Genomic DNA, 16,263 nt, shown 5'->3' with positions numbered 1-16,263 from the left:
AATCTCTGGGCCGATCTAGACAGCAATCCTTGGCATCAATTAAAAGGCCTACTTTAATAATATTCTTGGGGCGCCTGGGTGGCTCAGTCGGTTGGGTGTCCGACTTCGGCTCAGGTCATGATCTCGCAGTCCGTGAGTTCGAGCCCCGCATCGGGCTCTGTGCTGACAGCTCAGAGCCTGGAGCCTGTTTCAGATTCTGTGTCTCCCTCTCTCTCTGACCCTCCCCCGTTCATGCTCTGTCCCTCTGTCTGAAAAATAAACGTAAAAAAAAAAAATTTTTTTTAATTAAAAAAAATAATATTCTTATTCTCAAAATAGTTTTAACTTGGGGACTAGATGCCTATATAATATTATATATTATCAAACCAGTAGACTCAATAATAAATTCTACATTTTGGAAATATAGACCGACAAAACCTAATAAACTACTAGAAAACTAAAGATGGCTTCCACTTTTAGAAAGCAAACTTTAAGCTGTTATTTAGAAGAGAAGTTTTCACATGCTGGTCAGTCTCGCTGACATACACTGAGAAAGAACATAATAAACTGAGAATGAACAGTGCCTGAAGATAAAAATATCCCAAGGTATGAACCTGAAAAAACATTCACCAGGTTATAAATTTAAGCCTAAGAAACATCACTGTTCTTCTAAATGACCAAAATAACTATTCTTTTCTGCTTGATAAAGTCCTAACAGCCTACAGTCTATTGCCTTGTTCCTTCTCTCTCCTTTTAACATGTGTTTAAGCAAAAGATTTTTTTAATGTTTATTTTGAGAGGGGGGGGAAGGGGAGGGGGAGGGGGAGAGGGAGAGGGAGAGAGAGAGAGAGAGACAGAGAGAGAAATCATTTGCGCACATGCAGGGGAGGGGAGGGAGGGACAGAGGATCCCAAGCAGGCTCTGCACTGATGGGGGGCTCAAACTCAGGAACCATGAGCTCATGATCTGAACCAAAGCTGGACACTTAACCAACTGAGCCACCTAGGAGCCCCTAAAAGATTTTTTTTTTTTAAGTTTACTTATTTCTTTTGAAAGAAAGAGATCACTAGCGAGGGAGGGGCACTATGAGTGCAGAGCCCAATGCAGGGCTCAAACTCATGAACCAAACCGTGAGATCATGACCTGAGCTGAAATCAAGAGTCAGGCAATTGGGGCTCCTGGGTGGCTCAGCTGGTTAAGCGTCCAACTTCAGCTCAGACCATGATCTCACAGTTCGTGGGTTTGAGCCCCGCATTAGGCTCTGTGCTGACAGCTCACAGCCTGGAGCCTGCTTCACATTCTGTCTCTCCATCTCTCTCTGCCCCTTCCCCACTCACACTCTATCTCTGTCTCTCTCTCAAAAATAAATAAAAACAATTAAAAAAAAAAAAAAGAGTCGGGTGATTGACTGAGCCACGCAGGTGTCCCAAAAGATTTTTAATAGCATACATCACTTCTCCTTTATGGTACCCCCTAGATAAAAAAGGGTAGGGAGGGGCGCCTGGGTGGCGCAGTCGGTTAAGCGTCCGACTTCAGCCAGGTCACGATCTTCCGGTCCGTGAGTTTGAGCCCCACGTCAGGCTCTGGGCTGACGGCTCAGAGCCTGGAGCCTGTTTCTGATTCTGTGTCTCCCTCTCTCTCTGCCCCTCCCCCGTTCATGCTCTGTCTCTCTCTGTCCCAAAAATAAATAAAAAACGTTGAAAAAAAATTTAAAAAAAAAAAGGGTAGGGATGCTAACACTGTTTGAACCATCATATTACCTAAATACACATGGCCCCTAAAATAACATACTGTACCATTTTACACAGCTGCATACTTGGATTATTTTTAGGCCCTGCTTAATGCTTCACATTCTTTGAACAACCAAAGTGAAGGACCATGTTTACTTTGATCTCATTTAGACTTAAAGTTGATAAAAAGGTTAAAAAGCATCCTCTCCCATTCTGTACCTCAAACATAGGCTACGAAGCAACAGAAATCTTTTTACTGAGCTCCTAATGGGCAGTCTTCCCTAATTCCCTAACTGAAGATGAAACACTGCACCTAATAAGGGGCAGTCTCCCAGGGCCCCAGCACCAATTCCTTTCTGCCAACACTGATGCTCCCCAAAAGCCAAGGAAAAGCAACCATTTGCTAAGCTGGCATTATCAAGCTACAAAAACTTTTTTTTTTTTAAAGAGTTTTAAGTTTATTTTTTTAGTAATCTCAACACCCAATGTGGGTCTCAAACTCACAACCCCAAGATAAGAGTCGCATGTTCTACCAACTGAGCCAGCCAGGGACCCCTAAAAGCTTTTTCTAAATCAATGGAAATTAAGGATATTCCACAACTAACAGGAGTCGAAAATCAACGTGTCCCAAAGATCTCCCTGGAGTGCTACAACATGCTTCATGCTTTGAAGTCACCTTCAAAAATCCAGCTCATCCACCAGCCACATGGGATACTCCCATCCCAGGTTCCACACCTCTAACACATCTGCTGCACATCTGGGACCCTTGATTAAAATGCATGTTCTCTTGTGACATGCCTGTATACATTTGTCAAAGTATACATTTTGCTGTATGTAATTATGCCTCAGTAAAACTTTTTAAAAATTAACAGATGCATTAAAAAAGCAGGAGGGGCGCGCCTGGGTGGCTCAGTTGGTTAAGCAATCAACTTCGACTGAGGTCTTGATCTCACGGTGAGTTAGAGCTTCACACTGGGATCTCTGCTGTCACCATGGAGCCTGCTTCAGATCCTCTGTCCCCTTCTCTCTGCCCCTCCCCCACTCATGCTCTGTCTCAAATAGAAATAAACATTAAAAAAAATTAACAGGTGCATGTTCTTAGACTTGTTTGCAGACCTGAATGGGTTTTTGGTGGTTTTTTTTAAGCTTCTAAGTAATTCCATGTAAGAACCACTGCTCTGGGTTACGCTGCATGTACCTTCCCCCACTCAAAAATAGGGAAAGTCAAGAACACTGGGTCTGAAAGTCAGACACCTAATCACACAGATCCATTATTAACTCACTACATGCCCGTGGACAAAGGAAAAATTTCACTGACAGTTTCCTCTTCTGGAAACTAGGGATAAAAAATACCTACCACATAGGGTAACTGTGAGACTTCAATGATAGGTTTTTAACATATTTGACACAATGTCTAACACAAGTAAGCAGTACATTACCATCATTAGCATCTTTGTTTCCATTTTTTTTTTTGACGTTTATTTATTTTTGAGAAACAGACCAGGAGTGGGAGAGGGGCAGAGAGAGAGGGAGACACAGAATCTGAAGCAGCCTCCAGGCTCCGAGCTGTCAGCACAGAGCCTGACGCGGGGCTCAAACCCACAAACCGTGAGATCATGACCTGAGCCGAAGTCGGACACTTAACTGACTGAGCCACCCAGTCACCCCTGGTTTCCATCATTTTAAATCAATCTTTACTTGGTATTTCTCTGTCCTGTGAGACATACTCTACCTAATCTAAAACTTTTAAAGAACTTCTTACACACAGACATGCCTAGCCTCATCCCTAATGCCTAAGTCTGGGATGGGAACAGGTTTGAGAATTACACTGTTCTAGGGAACATGTGTGGCAGAACATGACTATGACCAGGGTCCATAAGAATTCCTAAGATAAACTGAATAGCTCCTTCTAGTTTCAAATGACATCTAGTCTCCTACCTTTAGACAAGTAGTTTAAGGACATCAGAATGAAGCTCTCTAACCTCCAAAGAAAGATAGCACCACCCTATACCCAACTTTACCAAAAATAAATACGGAGATTTATTTAGTCTTTACTGAATTCTCTCAGAGGTGAAACCATTCTTGGAGGGTTCAGAAATCAAGAGGCTGCCTCTCCATCTAACAGGTGCACCCCCGGACAGTAACAGAAAAAACAAATGGAAGAAAGAAATAACCTTTTTGGCAGGTCTCATTACCTGAGAGATGGCTTTTCATGATTCATCAGAGAAAGCAATAAAGGCAACCATGACAAACATCAGACATAAAAACAAAAATAAATATATAAATAAATATGTAAATATATAAATAAATCCGACATGAATATCTGTCTTGGTTCCTTAAAAGATATCTCAGGGACGCCTGGGTGGCTCAGTCGGTTAAGCATCTAATTCTTTTTTTTTTTTTTTTTAATTTTTTTTTTTGTTGTTGTTTATTTTTGAAAGAGAGAGAGTGAGTGGTAGAAATGCAGAGAGAGAGGAAGACACAGAATATGAAGCACGCTCCAGGCTCAGAGTTGTTAGCACCACATTCCACGCAGGCTCGAACCCACAGGCCATGAGATCATGACCTGAGCCAAAGTCAGACATTTAACCGACTGAACCACCCAGGTGCCCCTAGCATCCAATTCTTGATTTCAGCTCAGTTCATGATCTCCACGGTCTTAGCATGGAGCCTGCTTGAGATTCTCTCTCCCCTCTCTCCGGCTTGCAGGTGCACTCTCTCTCTAAAAATAAAAAAAATAAAAAGACATCTCAAAACCACCTTACATACCACCCCCACCCCCCCAATACAATCTAAACCAGAGTTTTCCACAGGTGTCTCTGAGCAGCTGTATGTAAATGATATGAGGAATTTGTTAAAATGCAGCTTCTTAGAACCCTCCCCAGACTCTGATTCAAAAAGATGGAGTTGGACCCAAGGAATCTGCATTTTTAACTCCCAAGGTCATTTTTATGCTCAAAATTTGGAAGTACTTCCACAGTAGCTAGAAATTTTCACCTCAAGTAAGTCTTGAACACAAAAGATAGTGATTATGCTTAGCTTTAGAGCAATGTAGAAACAGCTAATAGAATAGACACAATTCAATAAAGCACAGTGGTTGAGAGGATGTATGGAGCTGGCTTCCTGAATTTACATTTCTATCCCACTACTCACAAGCCATTTGACAGGGGGCAAATGTACCCCCGTTTTCTCATCTGTAAAATGGAATCAACAAGTTATGAGTACTAATGAGTTATTAAAGCTCTCAGTAGAGTGCCTGACCTCCGCAAACACCCAAAACACAATACTTATTTAGAAAGTGGGTGATGGGCATTGAGGAGGGCATCTGTTGGGATGAGCCCTGAGTGTTGAACAGAAACCGATGTGACAATAAATTATATTTAATATAAAAAAAGTACTTATTTAGAATTCTTATGGTCAATGGCTAAAAGACAGCTGGCTAGAGGGCTGTGAATCTCTGAAATTTACAACCATCTCTAATGATGTAGTACAAAACCATTGACGTTTTGCATTGCTTAAAAATCAGGTGCTTCTCAAATAAAACACAAACCAGGTAACTGGTTCTAAACGTGGTATCGATTGAGAGCAGTTAATCTGTTTTCCAAATTTCTTTCAAGACAGGAAAAGACAAAATAATTCAGACTCCCAAATTCTTCACAGCAAAACAGGGCTACATTTAACATTTAATCATCCAAATCATGTAAGATAAAGTACAGCAACCTGGTGGCTGGCTGAGGTACAAGACCATCCAATAAAGACCTCACTCTCATAACCTGCATTTAAAACAGGCTGATTTCCTGAAAGAGGAATTTGGCAACAAGACAAAAATCTAACCATATGTAAAATGTCACTAAATGATAAAGCTTATATTAGAGTATTAAGACAGTGGATACTTTCAACAGTAGCAATAGCTACTAGACTGAGGATGCTAACTGAAGACCTTTAAAGGGGTGAAAATGTATGGACTAGAACACAACGCAGGAAAAGAAGAAGCCTGATAAGAAAATGGAGAAACCGATTCTCCAGAAAGAGCATGTGCAACTGCCAAGGCGAGATTCCCTCAAAATAAAAAGCCTTAATGCCCAGAATGCTACAGATCTGAATCGTGAGTATCAGCAAATAGATGCAAAGAAAATAGAGATATCTGGGTGAGAGATGGCCCGAATTCTCACGGGAAGAAAAGCAGCCAAAGCTTAAGTGCACAGAACACGGAATCCAGTTTTAGGCCTGCAGCAACTCAAGGGCTAGTTAACCATTTTCCAGGAAGGCCGAAATCTCCAGATTAAAGGGATTTAACGTCTTGGACACCGCTCTTTGGGACCCACGGAAAACAGACACGGGGGATTCAAAGGATTTAGGGGGAAAGGAGGCGGTGGAAATGAGTCAAAAGAAGCCTTCTCGACAATAAAATCATGTGACTCTCGGGCAAAGAATGCCCAAGGAGCTAAGGAGAGGAAGAAAGGGTCCTGAGTTAAAGACGCTCCACTTCCACCACCGTCAAGGGCGGACCACTGCGCCCGAGGTCTGGGCGGGGGCCGGACCCTAATGCCCCAAACTTGGACCTGAGGCCTCCAGCCGGGACTCAGCCCGTGCACCAACCTAGGACCACCGTGCGGGGGCACTGTCCCCACACTAGCGCGCGGGAAAAACGGCGGCCGCGCCGGAAGGGGGCAGGGCGAGCCGCGAGGACGACCCCCCGGGCACTTACGCTGCCGCTTCTTCCTGAGGCTTTCCACGCGCTGGCGGGAGGCCGAGGGAGCGCCGCTGTAGGAGCCGGGCCGGTTTCGCCTAATGCCCTCTGCCGAAGCCGAGGCAGAGGACCCGACTGGGGGCTCCGACGCGCTACTCGCCCGGCGCCGCAGCAGCTCCCGCCGCCGCCCATCAGGCCCTTCGGGCGCCGGCTCCCCCGCCGAGGCGGAGGTGTCGGCCGCTCTGCCGTGGCGCTCCATGGGCACGCCGAGCCGGCCCGCTCCCATCCGCAGCAGCCGCCGCTGCCGCCCAAGCCAGCCCCCCAGCGCCGAAACCCTTGTCGCCTCCTCCGCGGCAGTCCAGCCCAAGCAGAGGCGCCCCCTCCACCGTCCGCCTCTTCCGTTGCGCCAACGCGCAGCAAGCCAATCCAAATAGGCTGGGGGCGGCCCGAAGGCCTCGCGTCCAATCGCCTCCCTCACTCGAGGCGGATCGACCGCGCGTCCGTCCAATGAAAGGCTCCCAGGACGGGGCGGGGCGGAGAGTGGCGGGGGAGGGGATCGAAGCTTGGCCGCGAAGAAGGCGGTGTTGCCGAGGGGAGAGTGATGGCGGCGCCGCCCAATGGACGTGTGGGTGGAGGGGCCGGCTCACCCGCCCGCCCTGGCGGACAGGTCAGGGGGCCCTGCCCCTGAGTCCCGCCTCGCTGCTGCATCCCTCTCCCCCTGCCCATGCCCTCCGCCAGCCCAGAAGTGTGCCCCCAGCGTCTGGCCTCTAGTCATTGGCAGACCGAAGGGCTTGAACCACGGCTGATTTAGCCTTTGTCCCTTGGCCTGGTTCTGCCACTGCCGTCGAGACCACCAGCCCCTCCGCGCTTTTTTACCCTCTCCCCCAGCACTGCCACTGGCGTGGTTGGGCTAAGCCCCCTCCATTCCGCCTGCGTTGGAGAAACGTACCCGGTACCAGAAGGAAAGAAAGGTCTGGGGCTGGTCTCCATGGCAACTGGAAGAAAGAGGTGGGTTATAAATCCTACGCCACCCTTCAGTGCTGAAGGAGGGGGTGTGGGAGCCGGGGAGTAGGGTTTGCGTTTTGAAGGACAGTGTGGATTCCTTTTCCGTGCGGTGCACTAGGGGGACACAGAAGGATTTGGTGGCTGCCTTGGAACCTGGGTTGTAAGGGGTGTGTGTGTGCGCGCGCGCGAGCGTTAATCATCTTATTCCCTTTTGGGGGGCGAGACCACAGTCACCTCCAGCCCTGAGATACTGACCATTCACACCTCTACCTAAGGCCCTGCCACCCATCCCTTCTCCAAAGGTTATGCAAGCCTGGAATGACCCCACCTTGCTCTGTACCCTCAAGGGCACTCCCTCAGTCCGTCAAGTTTAACAGTACTATTAGTTTTTCTTGCTAATTATTCCTAAGTGCCTCTCCGGGGACACTGTAATGTCCCTTGGGTGACAGACCTCATTTTTTTTACCTTTGCTGTAATAACTGCTAGTAGCCCGCAAAACGAGAAAGATAAGCTTCTCTCTTGCTTGTTGAGTAGAATTAGCCAGGCTCACTCCAAACTAGTTCCCCCTCATTGTAGGAATAACCTTGGAAACCCTGTATCCAAACTCTGGAAATCCCAGCTCCTGCAAGAACCCATCCCAGATGGATCCTACAAGAACTAAGAACACCTGTAGCTAGCCTTCAAAATCCCAGTCCCCAGTATTGCTTATCTTTCTGCCTACACCTCACCAATCTGGTCGTCCTTGACCTGAGGGAGCTTTCCTCCAAGCCTGTTGAGCTGTGATAGATCATCCTGAAGAATCAAGAATCATCACCTAAGGCTGCCAAGATGAACTCCAATATCCAAATGACACCGAAAATAGGTGTAGGGGTTTTTTTGGGTGTGTGTGTGTGTGTGTGTGTGTGTGTGTGTGTGTGTGTGTGTGTGTTTTGCAGTGTACGTAATGCCCTTACATGTCATTTCATCTAGCAACACTTGGATAATGAGGCAAATTAACCAGAGGCACACAGCTTAAATGATAGAGCCTGGATTCCTGAGAAGTTCAGCTACCCTCTGCGTTACAGTTACCAAAAGGCACAGATTCAGTAAAATTCCAATAAATTAGTGGAAGGCTTTTTGTCATCTTAAATAAATATGTTTCTTCATTCCCTGGTGTAAGCTTACAGTGTGTGGCTATCATTAAAGTTTATCCAAAATAACAGGTGAAGCATATACTAATGACAATTAGGCAAGATGTTTATAATCCTAAAAGTAAAAATGCAAATAAACTGAACAAAAGAAACCAGACACTAAAGAATGCATACCATATGATTTACATGAAGTTCAACGTTAATAAATGATGTGAGAAGTCAGGATAATGGTGTTTGGGGGTGGGGGGAAGGGAAGAGAGTAGGCATGAGAGGGCAACAGATTAGACTTCTGTAAGGCTGGCAAGGTTCAATTTCTTTGGTCTAGGTGATGGTACGTGGGTGTGTTCACTTTGCAATATTTCATCAAGATGTTCACTTGTGCACTTTTCTCTATGTGTGTTATACTTAAATATGGCATTTATTTTTTTAAAAATTGAAGATTTGTCCTGGACCAAGGAAGCCCATGATTAAGCTTACATTTTTTTTTTTTTCCAAAAAAAGTCAAATGAAAGTAACAAGAGGTTTCCTTTTTGGGGCACCTGGGTGGCTGAGTCGGTTAAGCGTCCAACTTTAGCTCAGGCCATGATCTCACCGTCTGTGGGTTCGAACACCAAGTCAGGCTCTATGCTGACAGCTGAGAGCCTGGAGCCTGCTTTGGATTCTGTGTCTCCCCCTCTCTCTCTGCCCCTCCCATGCTCGCACTCTGTCTCTCAAAAAATAAAATTAAAAAACGTTTAAAATTAAAAAAAAAAAAAGGTTTCCTTTCTCTGCGGTTATTATAACACACAGCATCATTTAGAGGGACAGAATCATGAAGTTTTTTACCATTTGTCTCAGTTACTTTACCCTTGGGGAGAAACCAGTTTTCTGGTATACACATCAGAATAAGCACAGAGGTCATAGTAAGCATAGTGCTTCAGAGGAACTAATCAAATTCTAAAGTAGTGATTTGCCATTGATAGAGCCATTAATGATAGAGCCATTTCAGTGACAAAACATCATATAGAATACACATCTACCATATTAGGTGCCTACTGCTAGTTCAGAAATAACCCCAAAACTTAGTGGCTGATAACAGTAATGAATATATGTTATCTCAGTTTTTGTAGGTCAAGCATTTGGGAGTGATTTACCTGGGTGGTTCTGGCTCCGGGCCTTTCATGAAGTTGCAGTCAGTTGAGGGCATATGGGCTGGAGGGTGCCCTTCCAAGATGGGTTATTTACATGACTGGCAAGCTGGTACTAGCTGTTGGCAAGAGGCCTCAGCTCCCACAACATGGGCCTCTTCATAGGGTTGCTTGAATGTCCTCACAACATGACAGCTGGCTTCTCCCAAAACTAGTGATTCAAAGAAAAACATGCAGAAGTCACAGTATCTTTTAAGATCTAGCCTGGGAAGTCATACTTCCATCGTTTCTGCAACACCCTATTGCAATATCCAATATCCTGTTATTACACAGATCAGCCCTCTTGAAAGTGGGTTGATACTACACAAGGACACCAATACCAGGAAGAAGAGAGTCATTGGAGGCCATCTTAGGGCCCACAGTCTGCCCTCTGGATCCCAGGGGACGCGAGAAGCTTCACATTCTCATCTCTTACTGCTTCCTGAGAGCCAGGGGACAGACCCTCTCGGAGTTTCCCTTGAGGTCTCTTGCAGCTAAAGTAGGGCAACTGGGGAGTAAAAAAACCAGAAGTATGATCACCAGAGCGCCAAGCCACAGAAGTTTATAGATCAAGTTCTCTCTCCTTTCATTGGGCTGTATTAGTGCCAGGAAAATGAAAAGCATAGAATCAGGCCCCTGTCAAGCCCATGGTCTTTTTTTTCCAGAGTATAATGGTGAAAATTTGGGAAAACCTTGGCTATTATCTCTCCCAAAGGACAAAAATATGAAGAACATGAAGTTGTTAAGCCCCTAGACATTCTTCCAAGGCCTGGCCCCTGGCCCAGAATGCGCTATTGAAGAGGGATAGAGATGTGTGTTATATGTGCATGTGCACATTCACACACACACAATAGCTAGCATGTGGCATTCTAGTGGTCTCACCAGAGCTCACAGGCAATATGAATATTACCTGCTTTCAGAAATAAAGCTTAACTTGTCTCAGGAGAATAAAGATAGAAAATCGAAGATGAAATGTAATGAGTTTAGAACAACTCAGTTTCCTAGACATGGAAGATTCTATCCTTTCCCAAGTATTGAAAGGATTGAAAACTTTTTCTGTTTTCAACCTCAAGGCCTATCTTATCTCTCTTTAAAAATCTTTTTTTATTATTTATTTTTGAGAGAGAGCATGCGTGGCGGGGGGGGGGGGGGGTGCAGAGAGAGAGGGAGACACAGAATCCAAAGCAGGATCCAGGCTCCAAGTGGTCAGCACAGAGCCCGACATGGGGCTCGAACTCACAAACTTCAAGATCATGACCTGAGCCGAAGTCAGAAGCTTAACCAACTGAGCCATCCAGGTACCCCAAGGCCTATCTTATCTTCAACTAAATATCCCTGATTTGGATACTATTACCAGATAACAACTAATGGCTTAGGACTGTGCCCAAGTAAGTTTGGGAAATATAAGATAAACTTAAGTCATTTTCTTAAAGCTTTAATATTCTGAAGGGCATGATAAATCTCCAAGAGGAGGCTAAGGTATGTAGCTATCTTCCAAATGTAATTGACCATGGAACCCTTTTTTCACAGAATTTTTTCCTTAGACACACTGGGAAATTCATGTCTAGATATAAAAGCCACATCTCTGTTGTATTGTCTTGTACTGTGTTGTGTTTTGAAAGGGAGGGAGAGAAAGCGTGAGCAGAGGAGGGGCAGAGAGAGAGGAGAGAACGAGAATCCCAAGCAGGCTCTGCACGGCCAGCAAAGGAGCCTGAGTTAGGGCTCGAACTCACGAGATTATGATCTGAGCTGAAGTTGAGACCGTTAACCAACTGAGCCACCCAGGTGTCCCCACATCTCTGTTATATTAAAGGCAATGGAGATCTAGTTCTTTCCGTTTTGAGAGTTTGATGGCTGTTACTGTCTTTGTTCCCAAATAAACCTACAGTAGGTCCCCCCCCCCCCTTATCTATAGCTTCACTTTCTAGGGCTTCAGTTATTCGCAGTCAGCCACGGTCTTGAAGTAGATGATCCTTCTTCTGAAATACTGTCAGAGGGTCAATAGTAGCGAACTGCTATGTCACAATACCTACGTCATTCACCACAGTTCGTCACATCACGTTGGTATCGTATTATTTCACATCATCACAGGAAGAAGGGAGAGTACAGTACAGTAAGGTATTTTGAGGGGTACCTAGATGGTTCAGTTGGTGGAACGGTGACTCTTGATTTTGGCTCAGGTCATGATTCCAGGGTTGTGGGATTAAGACCCACATCGGGCTCCAGTGCTGAGCATGGAGCCTAAGACGCTCTCTTTCTCTCCCTGTGCCCCTCTCCCGCACTCGCTCTCTATAAGTTAATTAATTAATTTAAAAAAGAATATTTTGAGAGAAAGACCACATTCATATAACTTTTATCACAATAGACTATTGGGGCACCTGGGTGGCTCAGTAGGTTGAGAGACCAACTTTGGCTCAGGTCATGATCTCACGGGTTGTGAGTTCGAACCCCGTGTCGGGCTCTGTGCTGACAGCTCAGAGCCTGGAGCCTGCTTCGGATTCTGTGTCTCCCTCTTGCTCTCTGCCCCTCCCCTGTGCATGCTCTGTCTCGCTCTGTCTCAGAAATAAATAAACATTAAAAATTGTTTTTTTAAAATAGACTATTACAGGGGCGCCTGGGTGGCGCAGTCGGTTGAGCGTCCGACTTCAGCCGGGTCACGATCTCGCGGTCCGTGAGTTCGAGCCCCGCGTCGGGCTCTGGGCTGATGGCTCGGAGCCTGGAGCCTGTTTCCGATTCTGTGTCTCCCTCTCTCTCTGCCCCTCCCCCGTTCATGCTCTGTCTCTCTCTGTCCCAAAAATAAATAAACGTTGAAAAAAAAAATTTAAAATAGACTATTACAAAAAAAAAAAATAGACTATTACAATTGCTCTATTTTGTTTTTATTGTTATTAATTTCTTACTGTGCCTAATTTGAAAATGAAACTTTGTCATAGGTGTGTATGTACAGGAAAAACATTGTATATATAGGATTTGGCCACATTTTAAAAAGTAAAAATAAATGGGTAAAATTAATTTTATTAGTATATTTTATTTAACCCAATATATCTAAAACATTATTTTCTCATGTGGCAACATGTGGCCCTACATATTAAAAATGGTCAATAGGGGCACCTGGCTGGCTTAGTTGGAAGAACAGGCAATGCTTGATCTCTAGGTCATGAGTTCGAGCCCCACATTGGGTACAGAGATTACTAAAAAAAATAAACTGTCTTTTTAAGGATCTTTTTTTAATGTTTATTTATTTTTGAAAGAGAGAGAGAGAGTGAGCATGAGCGGGGAAGGGGCAGAGAGAGAGGGAGACACAGAATCTGAAGCAGGCTCCAGGCTCTGAGCTGTCAGCACAGAGCCCGACGCGGGGCTCAAACCCACGAACTGCGAGATCATGACTGGAACTGAAGTCAGACACTTAACAGACTGAGCCACCCAGATGCCCCCCAAAAATACTAACCTAAAAAAAAAGTGGTGAATTGCCACAAATGTCTAGTGGCTATCAAATTTTTTTTTTAACGTTTATTTATTTTTGAGACAGAGAGAGATAGAGCATGAACGGGGGAGGGGCAGAGAGGGAGGGAGACACAGAATCGGAAGCAGGCTCCAGGCTCTGAGCCATCAGCCCAGAGCCTGATGCGGGGCTCTAACTCACGGACTGTGAGATCATGACCCGAGCTGAAGTCGGACGCTTAAGCGACTGAGCCATCCAGGTGGCCCGTAAAAGCCCTACTCAGTAACAGTTCAGTTGCCTCCTAAACACTTGTTCTGCTTCTGGTTTATTTTCCAGGCCCACTGCTCCCAGGTTAATTGTACTAAACCACTGTTCTCATATAATCTCCTTTCTGTTTAAAAGGGTTTGATAGAGGCGCCTGGGTGGCTCAGTCTGTTGGGCGTCCGACTTCGGCTCAGGTCATGATCTCGCAGTCTGTGAGTTTGAACCCCACATCGGGCTCTGTGCTGACAGCTCAGAGCCTGGAGACTGTTTCAGAGTCTGTGTCTCCCTCTCTCTCTCTCTCTCTCTCTCTCTGCCCCTCCCCCGTTCATGCTCTGTCTCTCTCTGTCTCAAAAATAAATAAAATGTAAAAAAAAAAAATTTTTTTTTTTAATAAAAAAATAAAAAGGTTTGTTAGCTTCTTGGTCTACAGAACAAAGTCCACAACACTGAATATCTGAGACTCCTGGGTGGCTCAGTTGGTTAAGCGTCTGACCTCAGTTCAGGTCATGATTTCGCAGCTTATGGGTTCAAATCCCTGCTTGGGATTCTCTCTCTACCCCTCCCCCACTCGCACTTTTTCTCTATCAAAATAAACAAATAAACTTTAAAAAAAAAAATCCAAGAAGCCCCACATTTAACATCTTTCCACTTTTCCTCATTACTTCCCATATGCTTCTGTAGCATGTTCTAGCAAAATGAATCTCCTAGTTCTCCAGGCAGACTTGACTCTTACCCAGCTATAAGCCTCAATCTTCAACCCTACACAAACTTCCTTCCCACGACATTTCTGCTTATCAAAATCCAACCCAACTTCCATGGTTTAGCCCCAAAGATACCTCTTCCTTAAAGTCTTCACTAACTACCACAGTTAGGTAGGAACCTTCCAATCTTTTATAATATGTCACCTTTAATGACATGCATCACATACTTTTTTCACATCCTTGGTGTACATGTTTTATAATATCAACTAAATTACGAAAGCTCTTAGAATAAGAGTTTGCATCTTCATATTCCCCACAGTGCCTTTCACAGGCGCACACACACACACGCAATGTGTTAACAAATGATTACAGTGGCAATAACAATTTCAGGATCCTTTAAAATACTAAAATCTTTGCCACCTGTTTGTCAAAGTTAATGTTTGGTACCTGCCACCTCACAACCACTCCTTCTTCTCCCAGAAATCCCCCTACCCACCTATAGATTAGGCCCCAACGGCTCTGTTCATACTGCATAACACCACCAGCTTGGAATGGGGAGTCACTTCTCCAAGTGTGATGCCGCATCCCCCATGCAGGCAAAAGAACCGAGAAAGCTGGTCTGCAGAGAGACCCAAGAATGAACAGATGCACTGAGCAAAACAGGAAAACGAGAGTGCTTTTCCAGTTCTTCCAGGCCTGTCCATTTCCATCCTTTCCTGGGCTGATTACTTTCCTGTCTTTGGGTCCCTTCCTGTAACATGAAAATACATTTCTTGGTGTCCCTGGGGGGCTCAGTCAGTTAAGCGTCCAACTCTTTTTCTTTTTTTAATGTTCATTTATTTTTGAAAGAGAGAGACAGAGTATGAAGCAGGCTCCAGGCTCGAAGCTGTCAACATAGAGCCCAATGTGGGGCTCGAACTCACAGACCACGAGATCATGACCTGAGCTGAAGTCAGACGCTTAACTGAATGAGCCACCCAGACACCCCAGCATCTGACGCTTGATTCTAGCTCAGGTCATGATCTTGTGGTTTGTGAGTTCGAGCCCCCATAGTGGGCTCTGTGCTGATGTTACAGAGCCTGGTTGGGATTCTCTCTCTCCCCCTCTCTCTGCCCCTCCCCCACTCACACTGTCTCTGTCAAAATAAATAAACATTTAAATTTTAAAAAACATTTCATGGGGCGCCTGGGTGGCTCAGTCTGTTAAGTGTCTGACTTCAGTTCTGGTCACGATTTCGTGGTTCATGGGTTTGAGCCCTGCTTTGGGCTCTGTGCTGACAGCTCAGAGTCTGGAGCCTGCTTCGGATTCTGTGTCTCCCTCTCTCTCTGCCCCTCCCCCCCTCAAAAATAAATAAACATTTACAAAATGTTTTTGAAAAACACTCCTTTTTTTCTTAATCTAGCTGACATTGTCTTCTCTTACTTGGAACCAGAGTCTTAAAACAATAATGATGGAAACCAAGCCCTGATTATCAAGGCCTCTCATCCTGTCCTCTCCCATGATCCAATATCCTGAATTATAACTTTCCTACCAAAGGGCTCAGAGCCCATTTCTCAAGGATCATTAGATTTCAGGCAACTGGAGAGACAAATGCACACAGGAAGAATCATCTACCTCGTTGTGGCAGATGGAGGCTACCATAGAACTTTATTATGCTGTCCTTTCAGAATCCCTGTCACTGGTGAAATTCACTGAAAGAGAACACCAGTATATATTAAAGTGTGAAATTAGGCATTTCAGTGAAATACTGTTTGTATGACTCACCAATACCCTCATACGTCAACTTCAATTTTTTTTTAATGTTTATTTATTTTTGAGACAGAGGGAGACAGAGCACGAGTGGGGGAGGGGCAGAGAGAGAGGGAGACACAGAATCCAAAGCAGGCTCCAGGCTCCGAGCTGTCAGCACAGAGCCTGACGCGGGGCTCGAACCCATGAACCGTGAGATCATGACCTGAGCCGAAGTCGGACGCTTAACCGACTGAGCTGCCCAGGCGCCCCTTTTGAACGTCAACTTAAATGAATGGCTTATAAAGTGTCATCAAGAGGTCACTATGGGTCCTGTACCAATGAATAGAAGAGGATGCCTCGTTATTAGTTGTTAATGTTTGCAGGTTGGGGTGGGGGGTGATACTCAAATTCTTCAAAGGTACTTT

At 45.1% G+C, this 16,263-nt stretch overlaps 1 protein-coding gene and 1 long non-coding RNA gene across 2 annotated transcripts in view; one reads left to right on the top strand and one right to left on the bottom strand.

The window, feature by feature from the left end:
- PANK2 (pantothenate kinase 2) overlaps window positions 1-14,223 on the bottom strand; it is a 38,838-nt gene extending 24,615 nt beyond the window's left edge. Inside the window, 4 exon segments of the mRNA XM_040446815.1 lie at window positions 6,418-6,934; window positions 6,936-7,055; window positions 10,137-10,208; window positions 14,140-14,223. Of these exon segments, the coding sequence (XP_040302749.1) occupies window positions 6,418-6,934; window positions 6,936-7,055; window positions 10,137-10,208; window positions 14,140-14,223 (793 nt within the window).
- On the top strand, window positions 1,329-1,739 carry LOC121012445 (uncharacterized). The gene is made up of 2 exons (XR_005782111.1): window positions 1,329-1,466; window positions 1,703-1,739. It is a non-coding gene; the product is annotated as an uncharacterized LOC121012445 (long non-coding RNA).
- Window positions 14,224-16,263: the final 2,040 nt, after the last annotated feature.

Source organism: Herpailurus yagouaroundi, unplaced genomic scaffold (genome assembly GCF_014898765.1).
Source record: "Herpailurus yagouaroundi ecotype Mexico unplaced genomic scaffold, PumYag 196, whole genome shotgun sequence".
Classification (NCBI taxonomy): Eukaryota; Metazoa; Chordata; class Mammalia; order Carnivora; family Felidae; genus Herpailurus; species Herpailurus yagouaroundi.
The sequence above is the reverse complement of the archived record's forward strand: the minus strand, read 5'-3'. Positions and strand labels throughout refer to the sequence as shown.